Raw genomic sequence first — 25,742 nt, forward strand, 5'->3', positions numbered from 1 at the left:
AAATTTTAAAAATAAAATAATAAAAATAATAAAATAATAAAAATAACAACACAATAATATATAATAATGATAATAATAATTAATATAATAATAATATTAATAATAATAATGATAATAATAATAATAATATAATAATAATAATAATAATAATAATAATGATAATATAATAATAAAATATGATAATATAATAACATGATAATGTGATGATGATTATTATTATATTATTATTATTATTATTAATTATTATATGATGATGATGATCATCATCATCATCATATATCAAAATCATCATATCTATCATCATCATCATCATTCATCATCATCATCATCATCATCATCATCATCATCATATTATTATTATTATTATTATTATTATTATTATTATTATTATTATTATTATTATTATTATTATTATTATTTATTATTATTTATTTATTTTTATTATTATCATTATTAATATTATTATTATTATCATTATGACCAAAAGATAAACAGAGGATGAGCGAGACAGTTCTTTTTCGTTAAATAATCATAATTATTGTTATTTACAGAGTACATAATATTGGATCCAAAACACCGGTGTTCACCTTAATTACCTCTTTAACGTCAATAAAAACAATCAGATGGCTTTGCAATTTATCTTTTTTCCCGTTATAACAGAGCTATTATTTCATTATGGTGTTAAAATCCAAACGCAAATTAATTAATCTGTTAAATCACTTTTAAGTGTAAAATTATTTATAATAGTTCTATTTCAGCATTTTTTCAAAATAGACAGAACTTTCTGGGTTCTATGATTGATTTTTGCCACCAAAACTTCAAAACTACATGTAATCAAAGTGGCCATCAGGTATTTATAGCTCTGAGGGAAGGATAGATCATCCTATTATGATGATTATAAAACAAAGTCGTCAGCGAAACGATCTGATAGCTCCTCTCACAACCACGAGAAGCAGATATACCTTATCTAACCTTTGATGGAATCTAGGACGGCTATCATTCATTGCAATTCATCACTTGCTCGATTTTGAAATTTGAAAATGAATTTTGAAGGATCTGTATATTTGTATAACAATATTTCCAAAATGTCCTAACTTTAAATAAGAAACAGAAAGGCTATGGAAGATTACGCCTCGCTTGTTTGCTCTCCAGATCGGATCACATGGTAAGCTCATTAAAAATTGGAAGGCCCCGGCGCCTATCTTTTCCAATAATATAATGTTCATCGTTGAATTGATTTTTTTTTCATATTAAGTTTTACAATTCCATTTGGCTTGTTTCATTGTAAATGGATGTCGCCAACTTTTTATCAATCAATCAGACAATTTATTTATCTATATATGTGCATAGGCATATAATCTACAAGGGCGTTCGATATATCCATACACACACACACACACACACACATACACACACACACACATATATACATACACATGTATATATATATGTATATATATATATATATATATATATATATATATATATATATATATATATATATATATAATGTTTAACCTCTATATTTTATATATAACTAAATATCTTTCTTGCTATCTATATCAAATGTTCGTCATTATACTTTCGGACTTGCATAAAGGAGTTAGGGGCAAATAATGTGTGGGGGAATGATATTATAGGATTGTTGTTACTGTTTTCAGTACTGGTTATAATATGTGCGAATTTTATATAATAAAAGTGTATAAGTGACTATCTGATTTAAACTGGTAATATGTCTGGTTGATATGCTGAAAATTTATTTTATATTGGGGTAATTTTATATGTTTTATTGGAGATATCAAATGTTTTGTCTTAAAGTTTGAAAAGCTAAAAATGTGTTTTGTATTATTTTAACTTTAAATTCTCTTTTATTTGTTTTGCCTTTTGGGTCATCCCGACATAATACCAGATGAGACGATGTACCACATATTATAGCAACATGAAATACAGAATAATTGAACATAATTGATTTGGTGCTTACTTTCAACACGAAGGAGTATTAACGTTTCCCTGTTCTTGAGATAGGAGGATGCGTAATCTTGGGGGAAATGGCGGAGATTCTTGATAATTCCTCTCTCGTCTGACAAGTCAACAACATCTGGTGATTACAATAGTTCTGTTTTTATTCTATTTGTTAAATAGACATTATTTCAAAAGAGGAAATATCCTTTAAATTGTGCAAACAAATGTTGACAAATAATACACAGAGCTGTGTAACAAAACTAATAATCAAATATCCATACAATTTTGAGAATTTATGAATTTTGTTTCGGTTGAGCTTTTCATTTTGGGATAATATAAAGCGATTTTCCAATTAAACTCGAAGTAAAGCCTTTTGAGACAAATCACAATAGAATTATTTGTGGAAAAATTGTTTTCAAACGACGATCGACGTGAATATGATCTGAGGCAGATATGAGATAAGAAAATTGGTTGTCCTGGTCGTAATACCATCGTCTACACATCGTTGAATTATCCGACTCAGGCAGAAAAATTCAAAAGTAGATGCCACTATTTGATGGGGGCGGGGGGGGGGGGGGGGGGGGGGGGTAGCGTCAATTGTAATGCATCCCTCTCGTGGGGAGGCGGAGGGTACCGTAACAGTCGGGTCATGGATTCAAGTCCCCATCACAATAAACGTTTTTATTAGCTATTGTTTTCTGGCGTTATTCCAATTTATGATTGTTTGTAATTTCTATATTGTAAAAAATACATAGACAAGTAAAGTATTTATAAGGCTTTATCATGTTCGAACAGCTTCAGGCACAATACTTCATTTATTGCCTGAAAACTTAAGCTTTTATATACATTATAATTTCGGTTCTTTATAAGAAAGTGGATAATTGGCGACGATGAGTTTTGAATAATATTTCTTATGTTTTGAATGATATGAAAATATATAAAAAGTAGTGAACTATCAACAATTTTACAGGAAAGTATGAACTATTTTTTATGACGCCCTCTTACAAATTGAGTGATTGGGTTTGTTATCATTTTTTTAAAATCGAAAGTACGAATCTGCTTTCAATTCCTTTTAATAACTATGGCTAATACTAATTTATCGAACCAGAATCTTTGAAAAGTGGTAAGTACCAATAATAATTGCGTAATAATAATTATTTAAGAAATATTTTGAATTAGCATCTGGCTGTAATTCCTACAGACGATAGTTGGACCCATTGTCGTGCTTGCTCTGTCGAGTCGCACAGTTATGGTGATTAGACTCCGACATCCTGATTCGGATTACTGTTCCTTATTTTATTATGGCCTGTGGCTTTATATTTATATCTTTTTTTTTCTATATGGTTAACTGATAAATATTGACTTTATTGTATTAGTCTAGTGTATAAGTCTAGAGGGCCCTTTGCTCGTCAAGTCAAATTCACAACTTGAACAGTCCTTTCTACCACCACCACCACCACCACCACTACTACTACTACTACTACTACTACTACTACTACTACTACTACTACTACTACTACTACTACTACTACTACTTCTACGGTTGATTGCTAGATAGTCATTGCTATTGCTAGATAGCTAGACTAGAATAGTTAGTGGGTATGATAATGTGATGGAACTTGGACTCTGAATATATAGTTCTGCCCATTACATGGATCTGGTGTTGCTGATATGACTGTAAATCGTATGGGACTAGTACTCTGAATATGTAGTTTTGCCTCATTGATCTGAGATGTTACTGTTACAGTTACACTCACTCAACTCACTCACTCTAATTATCTCTGTGACTATGGGAGGGAATTATGGACCTGATGCTACTCCATTGGCTGATAGGATTGCACTAGTAGTCTGAATATATAGTTTTGTCTCAATGATCTGAGAAGTAACTCATTAATTAACTCTTGACTACATGGAAGGGAACTATGGATCTGATTCTGATGCTACTCATTGACTGTAAGGAATGAACTATAGTATAGTAGTCAGATTTTTTTCTGAATGGCGCACATTTTTTCTAGTTTTTCTCAGATGTCCCTCTATCAAAAGTTGTAAAACTTTGTGCCAACCTCCGAATCAATTTCTCTTAACCGAATAAAGATTTTGGCCGGTATTGTGATGCCATGTCACAAAAAAGATTTCTTCACGACCTATAAAAAGCCACTTTAAAACCCCTGTCATACAATTAGAGATTTTACACTGCTAAAAAATGTAAACATTTTCGCACCACAAAGTAAGATGAATTCATCGTTTTTCAAAATAATCTTGTGACACGGTAGATGGTTCCGGCTAGTGGTTATGAGTTCACATCATACCATTTTCCGAATAAAAGCAACACACATTAACTGTTATATAGTATCAACTTATGTAGTTTGCAGCCAATTTTGACTTTATAATTTATTGCTTTTTATTTACATCACGTCGCAATTACCGAAGACTGATATGAATCTCTAGCTTTAACTCATTTGAACTAGCTAGTGATTAAATACTCAAAATTGTCAAATTAACAATGAATGTTTATATTGAACTTTGAAAAATTGTATCTACGCATGAACGTTTCACACAGCATTTTAAGTTTTCTTTTAAACCTATAAGCTCTTAAACAATACGATATGGTACGGAATCTCTATCGGTTCCTATCTCGTAAAGCTGCGAAAAGAAGTCTACTTGTATCTATCGATAAGCCGTTAAAGAGGACAGCTATGGAATTGGAATTTCACAATTAATCCTGAGTTTTGCATGTTATTGTTGTTGAACACAAGCAAATATTTGTGGAAACACTATATCATAAATTGATGAATTTCTACTTCAGACTGGTCTACATTAAATTTATGTAATCCTCTTTGGCATAAATAACAAGCTATTTCTCAAAAATTTGAAATCAAAATAATGTTGGAAGTGTGTAATGTTCACTTTCATTGTATTCATTAATAACGTATATTGATTGTTATAAAATGTAAACATGTCTGTCGTTCCTTCATATTTGGATTCTGTACGAACATCATATAAGTTTCAATTAACTGAACTTTCCATTTTAACAAATTCTTTCAAAATGGATAAGCGGAAAATCATATTTTTGACACTATAATCATATTTGGGTTCCGGTCCTTACTAGTTATCGATTTTAATATAGCTGTAATAAGCGAAAAACTTTCCTATTGTTTTAAAATTCGTGAAAAAATATATTTTATTTGGACAAAATGATCCAGAGGTTCATACACCTTTTTGCAGCTGTACATTGTGAACAGCTGTGGAAAAGAAGAAAAAGGCGCGCCCCTTATTAAAAATCCGACTATTGTACTCTGAATATATAGTATTGTCTCATTGATCTGATATGTTACTTTATTAACTCTGTGACTGTGGAATGGAATGGGACTATGAATCTTATGCTACTCCATTGACTATATGGAATCAACCAGTACTTCGAATGTTTTTCCTCACATGAACTTTTGCCCCATGTGGGTCTGATGTTCATGGACGTGATTTGTTAGCAAATTCAAGATGAGGAAAATCGAGGTGTTGCGAATTGCAATTGTAACTACAATAAAGCCAACAAATGTGTGTTCAGATTGCCTAAAGAGGAACCAGAACGGGAAACATAGTTAAACAAACTCCCTCCTCATGATGATATTGAACCATAACCGACAGATTTTGTTATTTGTGAAAGACATTGGTCTGTAGGTGTTCCACTGAAAATTCTACCTGGCAGACCGATCGTCCCTTATAGGGATGAAATAGTGTTCAAAAAATTAAAAAATTAATAAATTCGAGAGATCCTAATTACAACTACGATGCATCCCTTAGTAGATATTTTGGTATTCATCTTTTTCTTGGGATCATCCTCCACAGATTACCTCCCTTTGTTGATATTGTACATCTCCTTTCCCCTTCATCTAATTGTTCACCCTCATCCTCATCATCACTTTACATGTACATTCATTAATCAAGCTTCTAAAGAAATAATCCTGAATCATTCACTATAAGGACAGTTTTTAGAATATCTAACTACTCATCCTTTCCGTTTCTTGGCTACTCTTATTCTCTGCTGATAATAGTAATCATTAAATTTAAATATTTTTTGGACCCAGAATTCACAATCATTCTTTTAAAAGGTAGATCTTGCCGTATAATGCCCCTGCTGTTATTTTGGTTTGAATTTTCTATATTTTTTGTTGGCCCCCTCTAGCGGGAGCTGAAGATTCCATATGTCAGTCCTTTCAGTACAGTTGTCCTTGATATATACTATATATATATATATATATATATATATATATATATATATATATATATATATATATATATATATATATATATACTTTTTTAAAAACCCGGTACCCATTTATATGCTTGAATTATGATTGATTGTTAATTAATTGGTATATGAGTTGGTTCTTATAATGTGGATGAATCTTATTTTTGCCCGGTATCCATTTATATCCTTAAAGTGTGATTGATTGATGATTTATTGGTATATAGATTGGTTCTTGTAATATGAATAAATCTTGTTTTGCATGATATTCATCTATTTACTTAAATTTACTTAAATTGTGATTGATGGTTACTATTTTATTTTGTGTCCTGAAAAAAAATGCGTTTGTTTACATAATGTTAAAGTGTCCAAATGGTCAAATAAGGTTTATTTATTTATTTATTCACGTATTTCAGGTTTCATAGTTTTTGCCAAGCTGAGAGATGAAGTAAGCACTTGTAAGGAACTTTGTCAGTACTAACACGATTGGCTTCGAATCTTGAATAATACGCATCCTCCAACGAGCCAAGGGGAGAGAATCTGCCACAAATCAATATAAAGCATGCCAAAAATCAAAAGTAATAAACCAAAGTCATTATAACAGCCTAAAAAAAAAAAAAAAGAACGAAATACCAAACACGGGCTCAAAACTCTTCTTCAACCAACATAAAAAACATTAAAAATAACATAACACATTACTAAAAAACCAAATGGACGGCAGAGAAATATTCGGCATGTAAAAAAAAAATCGTGTTTCGCTACTGAACTATGATAAGCATGAGAGGTTTTCTAAATTAATTGGTCATAATGTAATTTATTTTGATGATGAATTGGAAAGTGCCTGCTGTTTGGGAACCAAGACAAATTTATATAAATTTTAGTATTACCTTCTTTTTTTACTTGGCAACGTTCTTTGATAAAATTGAGCAAAATGTCATTTCGACATCCGGAGTTAAAGATTTCTTGTCGTTCCTCTGAAAAGAGAAAAATCCAAAAAGATTTAGATAATTCATGCACACAGTATTGTATATGTATTGCTATCATCATCATCATCATCATCATCATCATCATCATCATCATCGTCATCATCATCATCATCATCATCATTTTCACATAACAAAGATTCACATTTAGTTTATTAACGTTATTTTTGTAAGAACGGAGTTCATCTCACTCCAGTTATATTTCGGTAGGCTTAGAATAACTTTACCTTATAATATTGGATTATCATTCCTTTTATATCATTCTCTTTGAATTCATTTCAAATTAGTGAATACTTTTCTTTCTACCTTCTGTCACGTAACCATTTATTATAAAAGCTGACTGATTTAATCTTCCTCACTCACTTCTCTCAATAACCTATGCCTTGACGGCCAGACCACTCCACTCCCCATATCACTTATATTTTAAACATTTATATCTTGCTATCGGGACTTGGTGGAAAACTCCATTATCTGACTCCACTTTAAAGACTCCGGAGCTTCATTGGTCACCTTTGCCAGCCATAAACTGTTGAGATTGTCGTGTCCGGATCTTGGTAAATGTACCCTCTGTCTGGAAGTAGGACCCACAAGTCCATACAACATTACCCTCAAGATCACAGAAGTTACGTAATACTGTCATGTTATCATTTAGATATGAAGTGAGTAGAAAAGTGCCAGAAGACAATAGAGAATAAAAATTTTTTTTCCGCGGCGGTGGTGGGGTTTGAACCTGCGACCTTATTGGTACGACAACTCCGCCTGGCAGGTGAGAGCGTGGCTCTACCGTGTGAGCTATCCACGAACACAAAAATATTCGTTTCAAACCCAAAGTCATTTCTAGATCCCTCTCTCACCCACTTCTTGAGATCGCCGATTCGTTCGCCACCATCGCGAAGTAATTTTGACCAGCAGTTAAGCTTAATAGCCAATATTCTCATCACAAACATATAACATAGAAACGATTGAGACATTGAGTATGCTCTGGTGTATGGGGTGAATTTTTAATTCAGAAAAGTGAGTGGAGCAGGCACTTATGTTGGTAACAACAAGATATGAAGTGAGTAGAAAAGTGCCAGAAGACAATAGAGAATAAAAAATTTTTTTCTCACCTGCCAGGCGGAGTTGTCGTACCAATAAGGTCGCAGGTTCAAACCCCACCACCGCCGCGGGAAAAAAATTTTTTATTCTCTATTGTCTTCTGGCACTTTTCTACTCACTTCATATCTTGTTGTTACCAACATAAGTGCCTGCTCCACTCACTTTTCTGAATTAAAAATTCACCCCATACACCAGAGCATACTCAATGTCTCAATCGTTTCTATGTTATATGTTTGTGATGAGAATATTGGCTATTAAGCTTAACTGCTGGTCAAAATTACTTCGCGATGGTGGCGAACGAATCGGCGATCTCAAGAAGTGGGTGAGAGAGGGATCTAGAAATGACTTTGGTTTGAAACGAATATTTGTGTCGTGGATAGCTCACACGGTAGAGCCACGCTCTCACCTGCCAGCGAGTTGTCGTACCAATAAGGTCGCAGGTTCAAACCCCACCACCGCCGCGGAAAAAAATTTTTTATTCTCTATTGTCTTCTGGCACTTTTCTACTCACTTCATACTTGTTGTTACCAACATAAGTGCCTGCTCCACTCACTTTCTGAATTAAAAATTCACCCCATACACCAGAGCATACTCAATGTCTCAATCGTTTCTATGTTATATGTTTGTGATGAGAATATTGGCTATTAAGCTTAACTGCTGGTCAAATTACTTCGCGATGGTGGCGAACGAATCGGCGATCTCAAGAAGTGGGTGAGAGAGGGATCTAGAATGACTTTGGTTTGAAACGAATATTTTTGTGTTCGTGGATAGCTCACACGGTAGAGCCACGCTCTCACCTGCCAGGCGGAGTTGTCGTACCAATAAGGTCGCAGGTTCAAACCCCACCACCGCCGCGGAAAAAATTTTTATTCTCTATTGTCTTCTGGCACTTTCTACTCACTTCATATCTTGTTGTTACCAACTAAGTGCCTGCTCCACTCACTTTTCTGAATTAAAAATTCACCCCATACACCAGAGCATACTCAATGTCTCAATCGTTTCTATGTTATATGTTTGTGATGAGAACTATTGGCTATTAAGCTTAACTGTGGTCAAATTACTTCGCGATGGTGGCGAACGAATGGGCGATTCAAGAAGTGGGGAGAGGGATCTAGAAATGACTTTGGGTTTGAAACGAATATTTTTGTGTTCGTGGATAGCTCACACGGTAGAGCCACGCTCTCACCTGCCAGGCGGAGTTGTCGTACCAATAAGGTCGCAGTTCAAACCCCACCACCTCAAGGCTACCTCAATGTATACGTAAGGAGGCTACCTCAATGTCTAAGAAAGGAGGCTACCTCAATGTATAAGTAAGGAGGCTACCTCAAAGTAAGGAGGCTACTTCAATGTCTAAGTAAGGAGGCTACCTCAATGTCTAAGAAAGGAGGCTACCTCAATGTCTAAGAAAGGAGGCTACCTCAATGTATAAGTAAGGAGGCTACCTCAATGTATAAGTAAGGAGGCTACCTCAATGTATAAGTAAGGAGGCTACCTCAATGTATAAGTAAGGAGGCTACCTCAATGTATAAGTAAGGAGGCTACGTCAATGTCTAAGACAAGGAGGCTACCTCAATGTATAAGTAAGGAGGCTACTAGAAAGGAGGCTACCTCAATATAATGTCTAAGAAAGGAGACTACCTCAATGTCTAAGTAAGGAGGCTACTAGAAAGGAGGCTACCTCAATATAATGTCTAAGAAAGGAGGCTACCTCAATGTATAAGTAAGGAGGCTACCTCAATGTCTAAGTAAGGAGGCTACCTCAATGTATAAGTAAGGAGGCTACCTCAATGTCTAAGAAAGGAGGCTACCTCAAAGTAAGGAGGCTACTTCAATGTCTAAGTAAGGAGGCTACCTCAATGTCTAAGAAAGGAGGCTACCTCAATGTCTAAGAAAGGAGGCTACCTCAATGTATAAGTAAGGAGGCTACCTCAATGTCAAAGAAAGGAGACTACCTCAATGTCTAAGTAAGGAGACTACCTCAATATAATGTCTAAGAAAGGAGACTACCTCAATGTCTAAGTAAGGAGGCTACCTCAATATAATGTCTAAGAAAAGAGACTACCTCAATGTAAAAGTAAGGAGGCTCTCTCAATGTCTAAGAAAGGAATCTGACTCAATGTCTAAGTAAGGAGGCTACCTCAATGTCTAAGTAAGGAGGCTACTTCAATGTCCGAGTAAGGAGGCTACCTCAATGTCTAAGTAAGGAGGCTACCTCAATGTATAAGTAAGGAGGCTACCCCAATGTCTGAGAGTGGAGGCTACTTCAATGTTTAAGTAAGGAGGCTACCTCAATGTCTGATAGTGGAGGCTACCTCAATGTCTAAGTAAGGAATCTGCCTCAATGTCTAAGTAAGAAGTAACCTTAATGTCTAAGGACTAAATTTTGCACCACCTAAGACGAGTGACTCGAACTTGGGACATACAGGTCATACGTCTGTCACACAACCAGACCACGAAGCCGTACATTAAATTATGACTCTTAAAAAAAGAGAAGCAAATAAAGATCTATTGAATAAGAACCTGGTAATTTTGTGAAACATTTTCAACAACACACTCACCTCCAAATTTCACAGTGAAAAACATAGTTATTGAAATTGCACTTAAAACCTAAAATCACATATTAAACACCATATCCAGTGGTTAATCCTGGTTCAGAAACTTAGTAACTGCTGAAAAAATGGACCTGGTGCTTGTACGATATTTATTTACAACTTGTCAGTCTCCCAGCTGAACCAGTTTAGGACAATCCATAAAATATTCTCTCTGTGATATTTTGAAAGGTGATATTTTTGTTCATATTTAGAAAACGTCTTTCATTTATCCTCACTTGGTTAACCCAACAAACTGATATGGGATTTGGTTTTGAGCTAAATGAAAATATCACTCTTGTTACATTCCAAATATGTTTATTGTTTTGTAAATAAAACCTTATAATCCAAGAGTCCTGAGATACCAATCTCATTAATTAATCAGGCACTCTCTATAAAATGAAGTAATACTTCATTTTCAAATCTGATCCATTTTATTGATAAAGCCGTTGCCTTTTCCGGATCAAAAGTATACGATTGTAAATGAAATGATTTTATTGATCAGACTAATGAACGCGTGTTTGGAAAGGAACTCTGACTTAGTGGGGAATTATAATAGCAGACGGTCGATCATTGTATCGATTTCCGTTGGCAGAATCGGATTGTGGTATTGTCGATTACTAACTCTGTGGTTTGGGGTCGGGGAGAGGTGGGGATGTCTGTTATTTTTCGAGCCATAGAATCATTATAACAGATCAGAATGGCTTTGTGAAATGTTCTTTTTTTTTTTTTTTTTTTTTGCTTTACTATTAAAAACCAAAACAAAACAAAAAGTTCAAATGAAAGATCGAATAACTATTTGAGTATGAAGAGAAACTGAGTGACGGATAAGAGCTCACAAAATGAAATTATAAACAAGCATCGATTTTGTCCAAATTTCAATGCGTCTGACAAATTATTTTCCTTGAATAATTAAAATGGACATTTCTTTTTGTAATCATGGGTTATCAGGAAGTCGCCCATGTGAAGCAATATTAAAAGAATATTTAATTTTTAAAAATAAAAATGTTATTAGTTCTCACAGCAGTCTGTCAATTTGATTCCAAAAGGTAATTCAGCTTAGCTATGCAGCTCAAAATTTGACATCAGCATTGAAGAATATCCAAAGCTTTGCGACTTTGACAGACGTGGTGATAAAAAAAAAACCCAGAAGAAACAATTTTGCTTTCATAATGATAATGTTCTATGGCTCAACAACGCTTTGTCATTCCGTGGTTTTTGTCAGAAAAAAAATGAGCCCAGGTTATAATTTAAAAAATTAAAAATTAAAATTGAGCTTTATATAGCGCAAAATCCACTAAATGTGCTCAAAGCGCTTTACAAGGGGTACCTGGTCAACAGCAACATTTAACATGTAGGACGGGACATGACGCCTATTAGGTGATATTACAATTTTTCGGACAAAGACAACGCTGTTAACGGCCATGTACTCATTTTACACCTGAGTACGATGAGAGAATGTGAGTAAAGAGCCTTTTCCAAGGACTCAACTATGCGCCGAGCGCGAGGCTCGAACCCAGGACCTTCCGATCTGAAAGCGAGTGTCATACCACTAGACCACATAGCCGCACATAATGTTCATAATACAGTTGGATCTGAAATGAAGTAAACACAACGCATTTAATATTGTTTTGGTCTTTTTATCACTTCATGGATGAAATTGAGTTGTCACCGCAGTCAAGTCCATTGAACGAGTCAAAGTCCTACAGGAAATGAAACTGAAAATGCTCATTTAAAACGTCGCCCGATCGTGGCGCAAGTCGTGCTGAATTTTGATCGTGTGTATTATGCACGCGATGACCCTGGCTGGATCTAATCAGGCACGGCATGTTTTCATATGCACTTTAACCGCTCCTGGAATTTGAGTACCTAGTCCGATTCAAAATACATGATCACACATTTCGATTTGTTTCTCTCAAACAATGTTGTGTATTGTCGTAAATCTTTGCATACAGAATTTACTAAACCTAATGAATACTAAATATGAATAACACATCTTATCGTTGTCACGCTATCGCGAATTCCTTTGATGTTTTGTGGTATTTTCATTTATACCACCAAGAACATTAGAATTTTTAAGTAACACATACAACATAACCTTATGTGGACTAGTTTCAGGTAAAAGAGACGCGTGCGCACAGAGCAGCATTCTTGACCTCTCCACCTAAATTTCTACACAAAACCACCTAAATTTCTACACAAAACAAACCGACATACACCATTGCCATCCCTGTTATACTAAAACTTTGTTAATTAAAATCCTGATAGATGGAACGAAATTGACCCCACTCAGGTCTTCGTTATTGTTTTAAGCTAGCTTTTTAAAGGGTAGTTCTCACTAAATTGTATCAATCAGTCTATAAACGTTTAAGGTTACATACTGTTTTGTGATGGTACGTTATATCCGGTTGGCGGATGTTGTGAGTTTCTTAACTAAGTGCATGGCATCTATAAACGTTTCAGGCTACACATTTTAATCGAGCATTTATATGGTGCAATGTCCACGAAACTTGCTCAAAGCGCTTACAAGATAAATAAATAAAGAGAAAGAAAGATCAATAGATAGATAGATACACACACACACACACACACACACACAGAGAGAGAGAGAGAGAGAGAGAGAGAGAGAGAGAGAGAGAGAGAGAGAGGGTGGGATATATATATATATATATATATATATATATATATATATATATATATATATATAATATGTATATATATATTGTGTTTGTGTGTGAGAGAGAGAGAGAGAAAGAGAGAGAGAGAGAGAGAGAGAGAGAGAGAGAGAGAGAGAGAGAGAGAGAGAGAGAGAGAGAGAGAGAGAGAATGTGGACCAGTGTGTATAATATACCTATTTCACAGATTCTTTTTACAGCACCACAAAGTTTGCTATCTGCATGAGACCAATATTAATCTACCAGAATGGTATGTGCCTTTAGTGACAGTACCGTACTTTTCAAGACGTTACTATAATAATATTGTTCTCTGCCTTGACAGCTAGAATTACACAGAGTGTTATCGCGAATAACAACCCTTGTGTTCCAGCCCAACAAAACACTTTGACAAGTGACAACAGGCAGCCTTCAAATGGATACTTGAGGCCACTATAATGTCCTTAGCATAAATTATTAATATTTTGACGTCCAAGGTGACAGAGGTTTAGCGAGCCAGTGACTTATTATGAGTTTGGTCATTCACATACACCTCCATGGGTATCATATTTACATAGTAGGCCTAGGTACAGGCGCTCTACAATTATACCACATAAGTTATTGCATTAAGCTAGCGTGATTGAGTAGGGAACAACACTCTCTAAGAATGTATGTCTTTCCTAATTAACGTGCGTGCATTGTCCCAAATCAAGGATTCAAAGAGTGTAACCTCCAAAAGATGTTAGCTAAATCTGATTTTTTTGGTTATTATACTTATGCTGACTTTTCGTTGAAAAAGATAATCTTATTGTAATAATTACTGTCCCTTATGAATAAAAATGAGTGTAACAGCTTAAAATAACAAAATATTAAACACTGAACTTTTCGAGTTTAAAATCATTCATTACCCAATGATATAGTTAAAACAGTAATCTACCGGGTTTTTTTTTTTTTTTTTTGGTTTAAACGTTAAGTATAACCGTCACAACTTTTGTTAACGGTTGAAGCTGGATTTCGTGTTTAGTGCTTAGTTCTTTTTTGTTTTGTTTTTTTTTTGTTTTTTGTCACAGTAATCTACCGGGTTTTTTTTTTTTTGTTTTTGTTTTTTGGATTAAACGTTAAGTATAACCGTCACAACTTTTGTTAACGGTTGAAGCTGGATTTCGTGTTTAGTGCTTAGTTCTTTTTTGTTTTGTTTTTTTGTTGTTGAAGCTTTGTATTCGTTTTTTTTTATTATAATAAGGTGGTAGACGCGATGATAGGTTTCGGTCGACGTCAGTTATTTGCAGGTCTGTTAACCCAATAGCTCATGGGCTCATTGTTGTACTGGAAATCTAAAAAGAATGACGCAAAATATTGTCCATTACAACACGAGGCCCATAATTGGGTTCGGATGTCAGACCTGAATATATGTACAAGTCGGTTTCGGGCCTCTATTCCTGGCTGAATAATAATGAAAAAAATAAATAAATAAGCCTAAAATATTTGATCGGTATCTCAGTACTGGGGATTATTCAACTTTAAAATTGTGTCAATTATTTGTTTTGTTTTGATTCCTACCTATTAGAAAACGACGAGCTATTAGAATGTTGCCAACCTTTGAGCTTCGTGTAGAGTTTAATGCTACAGGACAAAACAAATTATGATAAATCTATTCACTAATCTGTACAATACAAATTTTAAAATTTGGCCAGAAAACCGGTCTTTCAAATCTCGATCGATTAAAGCGATTCTCATCTCGACAAAAACTCTCGAACCTGAGACCATGCGACGTGTCAGGTTGAGGAGATTTTACCAAGATGAGAGTAATTTGAATCGATCGATATAGGGCGAGTTTGATGACCAATTCTTAATACACGACATGTTGGTTTTCTCATTCAAAGTACGCCAGTAAGTGCCGAATCTGGTTTTCAAAAACCAAGCTAAATGACTGCTGATTAGCATAATACGTGATTTTATTACAATGGACAGATTTACATGAGAAAAAGAATAGGATGGAAGGAAAATAATTTTCTCAACTCCAAAAGCACAGAAAGTAGCTTTTTGAAAGTGACACATATTCGCGTCTAATTGATTCTTGTCAAATATGGCGAGATTTTTGTAGGTCAAACGTTTTGATCGTTAGTGTAGGAGCGCGATGAGTATTTAACCTGTGACTAAACCTTGGACATTTGGAATGTCTAGAGGCCACTTCAAACTAGTATTGTAAAGTCTTTTTTCCCAACTCATTAAGTTAAAAAATCAATTATCATTAATTTTGCCATACATCATATTAAAATGTAAGTAAGTCCTGATTTAAAATAACAATTGCTTTTCGAATCTACCATTTAAGCATAATTATTATCAAGTCTGTTTATTTTATATTTAGACACGGTTTACAAAGGATTTCTTGTAATTTGTCAATATTGGTATGAATATTAGTGATGGTAATAGTTATCCATCGATCAATAAAATAGTCATCCCACGAGAGAGACTGTGAATATTTAACTAAAATATATCATTTTTTTAACCTCTCAGTGATATCATCAAGTTTCACCCCATCTACAAAAAATATTATAGCTTGCTGTAATTGTCTTTTAACATAATGTTCCTTAACCACACAACCCCCAGGCAAGCAATAATTGTAAAATCGTTTTGCAAATATTTATTTTCAAACCCTTTATTGGCCATTATTTACCTTTGTATAACATGAATACGATCCATTAAACGATTTTAATTATAGTCAAATCAGCAGTATGAAAAGAACATAATTATTTTATTACATTGCTGCTGTTGATTCTTCTTCTTCTTCTTCTTCTTCTTCTTCTTCCTCCTCTTCCTCTTCTTATTCTTCTTCTTCTTCTTCTTCTTCTTCTTCTTCTTCTTCTTCTTTTTGTGATGATGATGATGATGATTATTAATATTATTATTATTATTATTATTATTATTATTATTATTATTATTATTGTTATTATTATTATTATTATTATTATTATTATTATTATTATTATTATTATCATTATTATTATTATTATTATTATTATTATTATTATTATTATTATTATTATTATATTATCAATATTATTATTATTATTATTATTATTATTATTATTATTATTATTATTTTATTATTATTATTATTATTATTATTATTATATTATTATTATTATTATTATTATTATTATTATTATTATTATTATTATTAATATAACTATTATTGTTAAAAGAGCAAAGAGCCCAGAATGCAAACATTTGGTTTTCGATTGTATGCCTATAAGGCAACAATACAAAGATCGTGGAGTAAACATAGCATAGAAATTTGAAAATATTAGTTTATTCATATTCACTGCTGTCTTTTGCATCATTGCAGATATCTATATACTTAAGAGTTCTCCTACTGTCTACGATGCTTTTATGTATGTTTTGTCAATTTGGTCCTATAAAGTAATGCACAGCATTGAATGAGGTGTTTATGACACATACCGCTCAATAGCCATTTAAGCAAAATTACAAAAGACACATCCCCTTCCTGCCCCCTATGTCAACACCCCAATGAAACAGTAACACACCACTTGCTTGAATGCCAACCTCTTGAAGACCTGAGATGCACATTCCTCCCATCAAATCCAAGCATCAGTAAGACACTTTATAGTCGCCTGGAACAACTACAAAAGACGTCTAACTTCTACGTCATGGCACAAGACCGAAGGGTGAGAGCTCAGGTGGTCGCTGGTTCGGATAAGTAAGTAAAGACATTGGCACATATAAGACAGGGGCAGTTTTATTTAGTGACACCTAGAAACACAAAATGTGATTTCAGAATCATTGACACCAAGGAAGGATAGAATTCGATTCATTTTTTCATTAACACCCTAAAACTATAGGGTACCTATAAAAAAGTACAGATCTATTAGAAGACAAAATGAGGATTAAAAGTTTAACCCATAAACCCAGAATGCAATTTTAATATTTTAAAAACCAGGACGGCTTTAGTAGGGAGAAGTTCCACTTGCCTCGGCCACACATACGTGATTATTTTTGTTCAGAAGGTCTTGTATACAAATACATAGCGCAGAATGCTATTTTAAAATGATTTACACCCTGCCCAACAGGCAAGAGTTTTCATGATCTTACTCTCTTAAATAGGAGCAGATATACTACTACTACTACTACTACTACTACTATTACTACCACTACTACCACTACTACTACTACTACTACTACTACTACTATTACTACTACTACTACCACTACTACTACTACTACTACTACTACTACTACTACTACTACTACTACTACTACTACTACTACTGTACCGTGCTCACGGAATATCGCAAATTCCCCCCAAAGGTACGCAATGTGGTGACGTGATTTTTTTTTGCACGTGGGTTAAAATTTTAAGCGACATTACAAAGCTCCAAATTTTTATGTCCGTCTTCGATAGAGCGGGAAGAAATGCCTTTCACAAAGAAAGACATAATCTCCGACAAACTGTTGAGCAAGACAAGACAACTTATAAAGGTCGCACAAGACATGTCACGAAACCCACTGGTCCCCCATCGAGCACGGTACACGTTTGCTAGTCTTGAATTATGTTCACTGGGGAGGGGAGAGGGGGTCCTTTGAATGTAATAATGTGAAATATCACTGACGCTTCAAATACCAGATTCTATGTAAGTTTTGTATGGTATCACCTTTTAAAGGAACCGAAGTTTTCAAATACAAGAGGTGCATAATTAAAATGACACAATAATCGATTAGACCTCTCCACTCTGATTTCCTGGTTATGGGCAATCTATTACTAATAATGCTATTCGCCGCATGTCATGAAATAGAATTCTGCGCTTCGCCTCTGTGGAGAAATACTTGTAACTTTTCCTCATTGTAACAAATTTACATGTTTCATCAATATTGTCTTTATTTTTTTTTAATGAATGTAGAAATCACAACAGGAAGCTATGCCTCTGGCTTTCAACTCTATTAAAATGTAACAATTGTTTATGTTAAGTGTTTGCAAAGTATTCAATTTTCTGTGTCATTATGAATTCAGGATGGCAATGATAGTGAGTGGTGCACATGGATCTCGTGAAAAGCAAACCCCTAGTCAAGACTGTGGGGAGTTCAGTGATCGTAATCACAACAGAATTCACTGTGTATAATATTGTAAACTTAAACCCTACAAAAGTTCACTCATCCTAGACCCTTTGTTTTTTATCGTAAAGAAGAAAATCCCAAAGTATGGTACTGAAACCAATGAAAAATATCGGCTTATTGTCACATCATTAAAACGCATCATTAGGTTGTGAAGATCTCCACGTCAACGCGTGCATAGGGGTTGTGGAACGGACTAAACTACTACTACTACTACTACTACTACTACTACTACTACTACTACTACTACTTCTATTACTACTACTACTACTACTACTACTCTTACTACTACTACTACTACTATTACTACTACTACTTCTGCTACTACTACTACTACACTACTACTACTACTACTACTACTACTATACTACTACTACTACTACTACTGCTACTACTACTGATGATGATGATAATAATAATAATAATAATAATAATAATAATAATAATAATAATAATAATAATAATAATAATATAATAATAATAATAATAATAATAATAATAATAATAATAATAATAATAATAATAATAATAATAATAATAATAATAATAATAATAATAATAATAATGCTGAAAACTTATATAGCGCTATAACTCCGAGACACCAGACTCTAAGCGCTTAAATTACAAATTACTTTGGCTGAAACATACTCATTCACACACAAGCACACACACACACACACACACACATACACACACACAACACAACACACAACACAAACCAAACCTATCTTGCTTCTCATACCATCTACTAAAATCGAAACAAATATGTTTTAAGCGAACGTTTAAAAATAGACAAAGATTCTTTTTCACGAATGCTCTGCGGGGGCAAGGCGTTCCAAATAGAGGGTCCGAAATGAGAAAAGGATCTCATTCCAGCATTTTTCCGAATTCGAGGGACAACTAGTTTTGTGGAATCACTGGCCGAACGTAAGGGGCGGGGTTTTGAATATCTTTCAATTAGTTCTGAAAGGTAGGAAGGGGCAGTACCTTCAAGACAACGATACACTAAAACACAAGCTTTGAATTTAATTCTTTTCCCAACAGGCAGCCAATGCAGGTCATGAAGTAGAGGTCCGGCAGAGTCGCACCTACGCTTCATGAATACTAGTCTGGCAGCGCTGTTTTGGACAATCTGAAGACGTTTCAGATTGTATTGCGAAACGCCAAACAACAGAGCATTACAATAATCCAATTTCGATAGTACGAGGGACACAACCAGGTGCTTGGTCACCTCCTCAGATATGAACCGTCTAATGGAAGCAATCTTTTTTAGTTGGAAAAAGAGAGATCTAACCAAATTATTAACCTGATGCTCCATCGACAGTCCAGAGTCTAAGAATGTGCCAAGGTTTTTCACTTTGTCAACAATTTGAATAGAGGCATCCCCCAACTTCAAATCTGTTTCACTTTTCCACTTCCTGTTCCCCACATACAGCACCTCCGTCTTATCATCGTTCAGTTTCAGTCTGTTCTCATTCATCCATTTCTTAACACTTTGGATAGAATTTTTACTATTGGCTGATACTTCTTGTAAATTTCTCGTATTGGAAACGCAGTACAATTGCGTATCATCAGCGTATTGATGGTAAGACAGACCAAAACTTCTGATGATTTTAGACAGAGGGCCAACGTTCAAAACAAAAAGAACGGGTCCAAGTACTGAACCCTGAGGAACCCCACAATCAAGAAAGATTTCCTCCGATCTATATTCATCCACCGTAATAATCTGTTTACGATTAAACAAATATGACCTAAACCAATCAAGCGCTGCACCAGACACGCCATAAGTAATTTCAAGACGTTTGAGAAGAAGATTGTGATCAATAGTATCAAAAGCAGACGATAGGTCAAGCAAATTCAGCAAAGAACATGAACCATTGTCTATAACAGAGAGGAGATCATTAACAACCCTAACAAGTGCGGTTTCCGTCGAATGCTGTTGCCTATAAGCAGACTGAAATTTTTCTTCAAGACAATTATTTTTAAGATGAGACAGTAATTGTTTCAAAACAAGCTTTTCTAAGATCTTAGAGAGAAAAGGAAGATTAGAGACAGGGCGATAGTTTTTTAAGTTCTCTTTATCGAGATCAGGTTTTTTCAAAAGGGGTTTGACATGAGCAACTTTGTAAATGTCTGGTACAGCACCTGACTGCAACGAATTATTAACAATACATGTAAATGGTGTTAAAATTACATCAATGCATTTTTTTTAAAATGGCAGTATTTAAGGGGTCTAAATCACAACTTTTAGTTGGAGACGACATAATGCAATCACATAAGTCAGCTTCAGTAATCTTTGAAAAATGTGTTAATGAATCACCATGAAACGTGTCAAATGTTGAATGGATCGATTCAAACGAGAGTTCTTTCCTGATGGTATCCGTTTTTTCTTTAAAATAATAATAATAATAATAATAATAATAATAATAATAATAATAATAATAATAATAATAATAATAATAATAATAATAATATTAATAATAATAATAATAATAATAATAATAATAATAATAATAATAATAATAATAATAATTATAATAATATAATAATTATTATTATTATTATTATTATTATTATTATAAGCCTTTCATTTTTATGTCTGAAAAGTATCCTGTTCAAACTATAAAGCTCACATAGCCGGAGTCCATCCTGCTTTCTGTCATGTTAAACGAAATCTAACAATTGTTGGCTACCCTTGGGATAATTTTAGTCTATTGCAGATTCTTTCCTGTCAGATCTATCAATTATCAGTTCAAACTTCTCATTCACTGAAAGAAGTGAGTGAGGAAGATTAAATCGATCAGCTTTTATAATAAGGGGTGACGTGACAGAAGGTAGAACGAAAAGTATTCACTAATTTGAAATGAATTCAAAGAGAAGGCTATTAAAGGAATGATTATCTAATATTAGAAGGTAAAGTTTTTCTAAGCCTACCAAAATGGAATTAGAACTCAGTTCTTACTAAAATAAAACCTTAATAAAATAAATGTAAATCATCGCTGATGAGGCATCCACCATACTATAATTATCTTTTATACTGCAAACCAAAATTAATTTCTGTTAGTCTAAAGTCACAACAAGATCTTGACAGCCTCAAAACTCTGGCCCAGGACCGTGACCAACGGAAACAATTAACAACATGGATGGAGAGAGCAGCTATACTTATCGACCATGACTGAATCACACAATTCTCAGCAAGCGTTATTTGGACTGCGAAGCTTACTATTATTATTATTGTTATGATGATGATTATTATTATTATTATTATTATTATTATTATTATTATTATTATTATTATTATTATTATTATTATTATTATTATTATTATTATTATTATTGTTATTATTATTATTATTATTATTATTATTATTATTATTATTATTATTATTATTATTATTATTGTTATTATTATTATTATTATTATTATTATTATTATTATTATTATATTATTATTATTATTATTATTATTATTATTATTATTATTATTATTATTCGTCTTGTGGTAACCTCCAATATTGTCAAGGATCACTCCAGAGTTTGTAGGGTTTTACATTTTAAACTTTTTAAAGCTCTGCACATAATACTAATAAACAGTACATAGATTAAAAAGTCACGTTGTGAACTCTAGCGATCGCGTGAAGGCATGTTGGTAACCGTTTTCAGCCACTTCAGCTGGGAGGCTATTCCTCCATAGTCGAGCAGTGGAAGGGAAAAACGAATACAGATGGGGGTCTGTTTTTGATGAAGGGATGGTTACTCTTGCTGTGCGTCCCCTCGTAGTTCTTGTGCCGATATCTTTGATGTCGTTTGGAAGTTTAAGGCACGAATTTTTGTATTAGATCTTGTTAAACAATTTAAGTTTATCTATCTTTCTTCTCTTTTCCAGAGGTTCAAGGCCAATCCGTTGTGTTATTTCAGACGCACTTGAGAAACGATCAAATATGTTTGTGATACGTCTTGCTGTCTTTCTTTGGATGTTTTCTAAGGTGTCGATGTTTTTCTTTGTATATGGGTCCCAAATTGAGCTGCCATACTCCAAAATTGGTCGAACAATAGTTTTAAAAGCAAGGGTTTTGTGATTGGGCATCTTTTTAAATTGCGGGTGTTGTAAGCGCTTGTTTGATTTGCCTTTGAAGCCAGGTGACATTGTGGTCTTTCCATTTGAGATTTTTAGCAAACTCAATGCCAAGGTATCTTGCTGTCTTTACATGTTCCAGGTTTTGACCATGAAGTTGGTATTCAAATATAATCGGTGCTTTCTTATTTATGATGGTTGCACTTTGACACTTTAAATTCCATTTGATTTATTGTTTCCCATTCTTGTAATTTAGCTAGATCGTCATTTAGTGTTTTTGCAGTCGTCTCTGTATCGTCAGGAAAGAGGCGCACTTTTGACCCGATACCTAGTGGAAGATCATTTATGTACACTAAAAATAGGACGGGCCGTGAGCGCTGAGGTACACCCAATGTCACCATCCCGATAGTGGAAGTCTCGCCGTCGACAAGAACTTGTTGGGTGCGATTGTCCAGATTGTCTATTATTATTATTATATTATTATTATTATTATTATTATTATTTTTATATTATTAAATTATATATTATATATTATTATTATTTATTAATAATATAATAATAATAATATAATAATAATAATAATAATAATATAATAATAATAATAATAATAATAATAATAATAATAATAATAATAATAATAATAATAATATAATAATAATAATAATAATAATAATAATAATAATAATAATAATAATATATATAATAATTAATATTATAATAATAATAATAATAATTATTAATAATAATAATATAATAATAATAATAATAATAATTAATAATAATAATAATAATAATAATAATAATATAATAATAATAATAATAATAATAATAATAATATAATAATAATAATAATAATAATATAATAATAATAATAATAATAATAATAATAATAATAATAATAATAATAATAATATATTAATATATAATATATATTATTATTATTATTATTATTATTATTATTATTATTATTATTATTACTATTATTATTATCATTATCATTAAAATGAATCTTGCAACAGGATGGCCAGATCACGTTTCCCAAGGCCAAGGTCAAATTAAGAACCGATTATTGTGTCCTAGCCAAATAACCATTTGAGTCAACGGGTGATGAAATCACCCTTGATTAAAAAAGGTTTGCAAGGCTGTCGTGTAGACAATAGTTGAAATTTTTTTTTTAGATTTTCCAGTAGGTTCTGTGCTCGTTGGCAAAAATTTAACATGGGCTTCACAGATAAATGTTAACCCCTAACTCCCTTTTAAAAATGAATAACTAACTTGACTTGAGCCCTCAAACCCAGAAGAAGCCATAGAGAATACAGGACTAGTCTGTGGTAGGAGCATAACCCATCAATGATGATTCGCCAGTTGATTCTTTCTCGGGCTGTGTAACTACCTCTGCTTGCTTCCTCCACCTTGCTTCTTCGCCAACCATTTCTTGGCGTAGCTGGTCTTCTTCCTCCTTGGGAATTCCATACCAGAGCCTGTCTTGTCATGTTGCGTGCATGTTTTCTAAGCCTGTTTATATCCCCTCCTCTTTCTGATTTGTATATTTATAGATACTCTGCGCTTGGCTAAGAAAGTCACAAGATTGCCATCCGGAAATGTACGGACCAACACACAAAATTATGTGTAACCTTGAACTTTTATGGTCTGGTTAATACATTTTAGTGAGAAATACTCATAACAATGGATGGCAAAAACAATAACAAAGACCTGAGTGGCGTCATCTTCTATCTATAGATTGCTGATTGGCAGCTTCCCAAAAGACCTTTATTTCTGACTTTATCTGTCCACTTCAAGCCCAAAATCATCCTTTGGCAATAAGAGGGCCAAACACTTTGAGTATTTTTTTACCGGTGACGATCTGGGGATCAATCGCAGGTAAACTTGGAATTTGTTGGTTGACACGCCCAGTCAAAGTTCCATCAGCTGAATATGCTTGAAAGCACTCGTAGATGAATTATGTTGAAAAAGAATAAGGCAGTTTAGTCTATATATTTTGGTCAAAAAGCAAGTACTTCTTTCCTGGTTACGAAGGATGTTTTGATGGTTTATGGCAAGATAATAAAATAAACAGAATAAAACGTACAAAAACTAAACATCAAAATAAAATTGATATGATTTATAGATCGAACCGGATTGTAAGAACAATAAACAATGGAAATAATTATGTCACAACATAGCCACATTAACTATGTTAGTGTATAAAGCTTGGAACGTAAGCCTTTGTCAATATTGACTTACGGAACGCTGAAAGCCAAGTCGGTTTTTCTTGCGCTTCAGTTAATTGCCATTCGTTTGTATCAATCAATAAGTGTCACTCAGAATACTCAGAGTAAAAGTATGAATGGGACATTTGTTAACTTGAATTGTGAGCAATAATAGAAATAGCATACATTAATTATAAGGAAGTTTAAACTTTGACCCGAACAACACTAGTGCGTGTCATTAGTGCTGGTGATAATAGCCATTATGAAAATCATTGTAGAAATATCAAGTAATAGAAGCTGCAGCCGCAATAGCAGCAGCAACAATAGTAGTAGAAGTAGTAGTAGTAGTAATAGTAGTAGTAGTAGTAGTAGTAGTAGTAGTAGTAGTAGTAGTAGTAGTAGTAGTAGTAGTAGTAGTAGTTATAGCAGCAGTTGTTATTGTTGTAGAATTAGCAGTGACAACACAAACAGATGTAACTACTCTCAATTTCAATTGTTTTATGAATACTTTTTAAAAGCAAATGTTCTACCTACCAAGGAATTTACCCAATGGAAACCGTACGGTGCTCTTATTGGCTAACCAACCAGCGGCCTCGATGAGAAAAATATCCGCCATTTTGCTGTTGGCTGGGAATCGCGTTACTATAGTAAACAAGCGCTGACCGGCCGTTCATGAAAACAAGTTGCTGCTCGCTCGTTTAACTCAAAATTATTCAAAACGATCTCTCTAAAATGATATAAATGTGACTTCTTCACGGTCAAAACCACACAACATTCTATTAATGATTACGTCCGAGGCAAA

The 25,742-nt window shown here is 33.5% G+C and overlaps 1 protein-coding gene across 3 annotated transcripts; it reads right to left on the bottom strand.

Annotated features, from left to right (window-relative positions):
- Window positions 1-1,981: 1,981 nt before the first annotated feature.
- On the bottom strand, window positions 1,982-18,933 carry LOC144979658 (uncharacterized protein CXorf65 homolog; the record flags this gene model as incomplete). Of its 3 annotated transcripts, none has more annotated exon segments than XM_078926507.1 (3): window positions 1,982-2,098; window positions 7,093-7,179; window positions 17,093-18,933. In XM_078926507.1, coding segments are annotated over 3 exon segments (250 nt in total), but the record flags the coding sequence as incomplete, so codon positions are not given.
- Between the last annotated feature and the right edge of the window lie 6,809 nt (window positions 18,934-25,742).

Source organism: Berghia stephanieae, chromosome 1 (genome assembly GCF_034508935.2).
Source record: "Berghia stephanieae isolate SIO BIC M18660-M18661 chromosome 1, UCSD_Bste_1.3, whole genome shotgun sequence".
Lineage (NCBI taxonomy): Eukaryota > Metazoa > Mollusca > Gastropoda > Nudibranchia > Aeolidiidae > Berghia > Berghia stephanieae.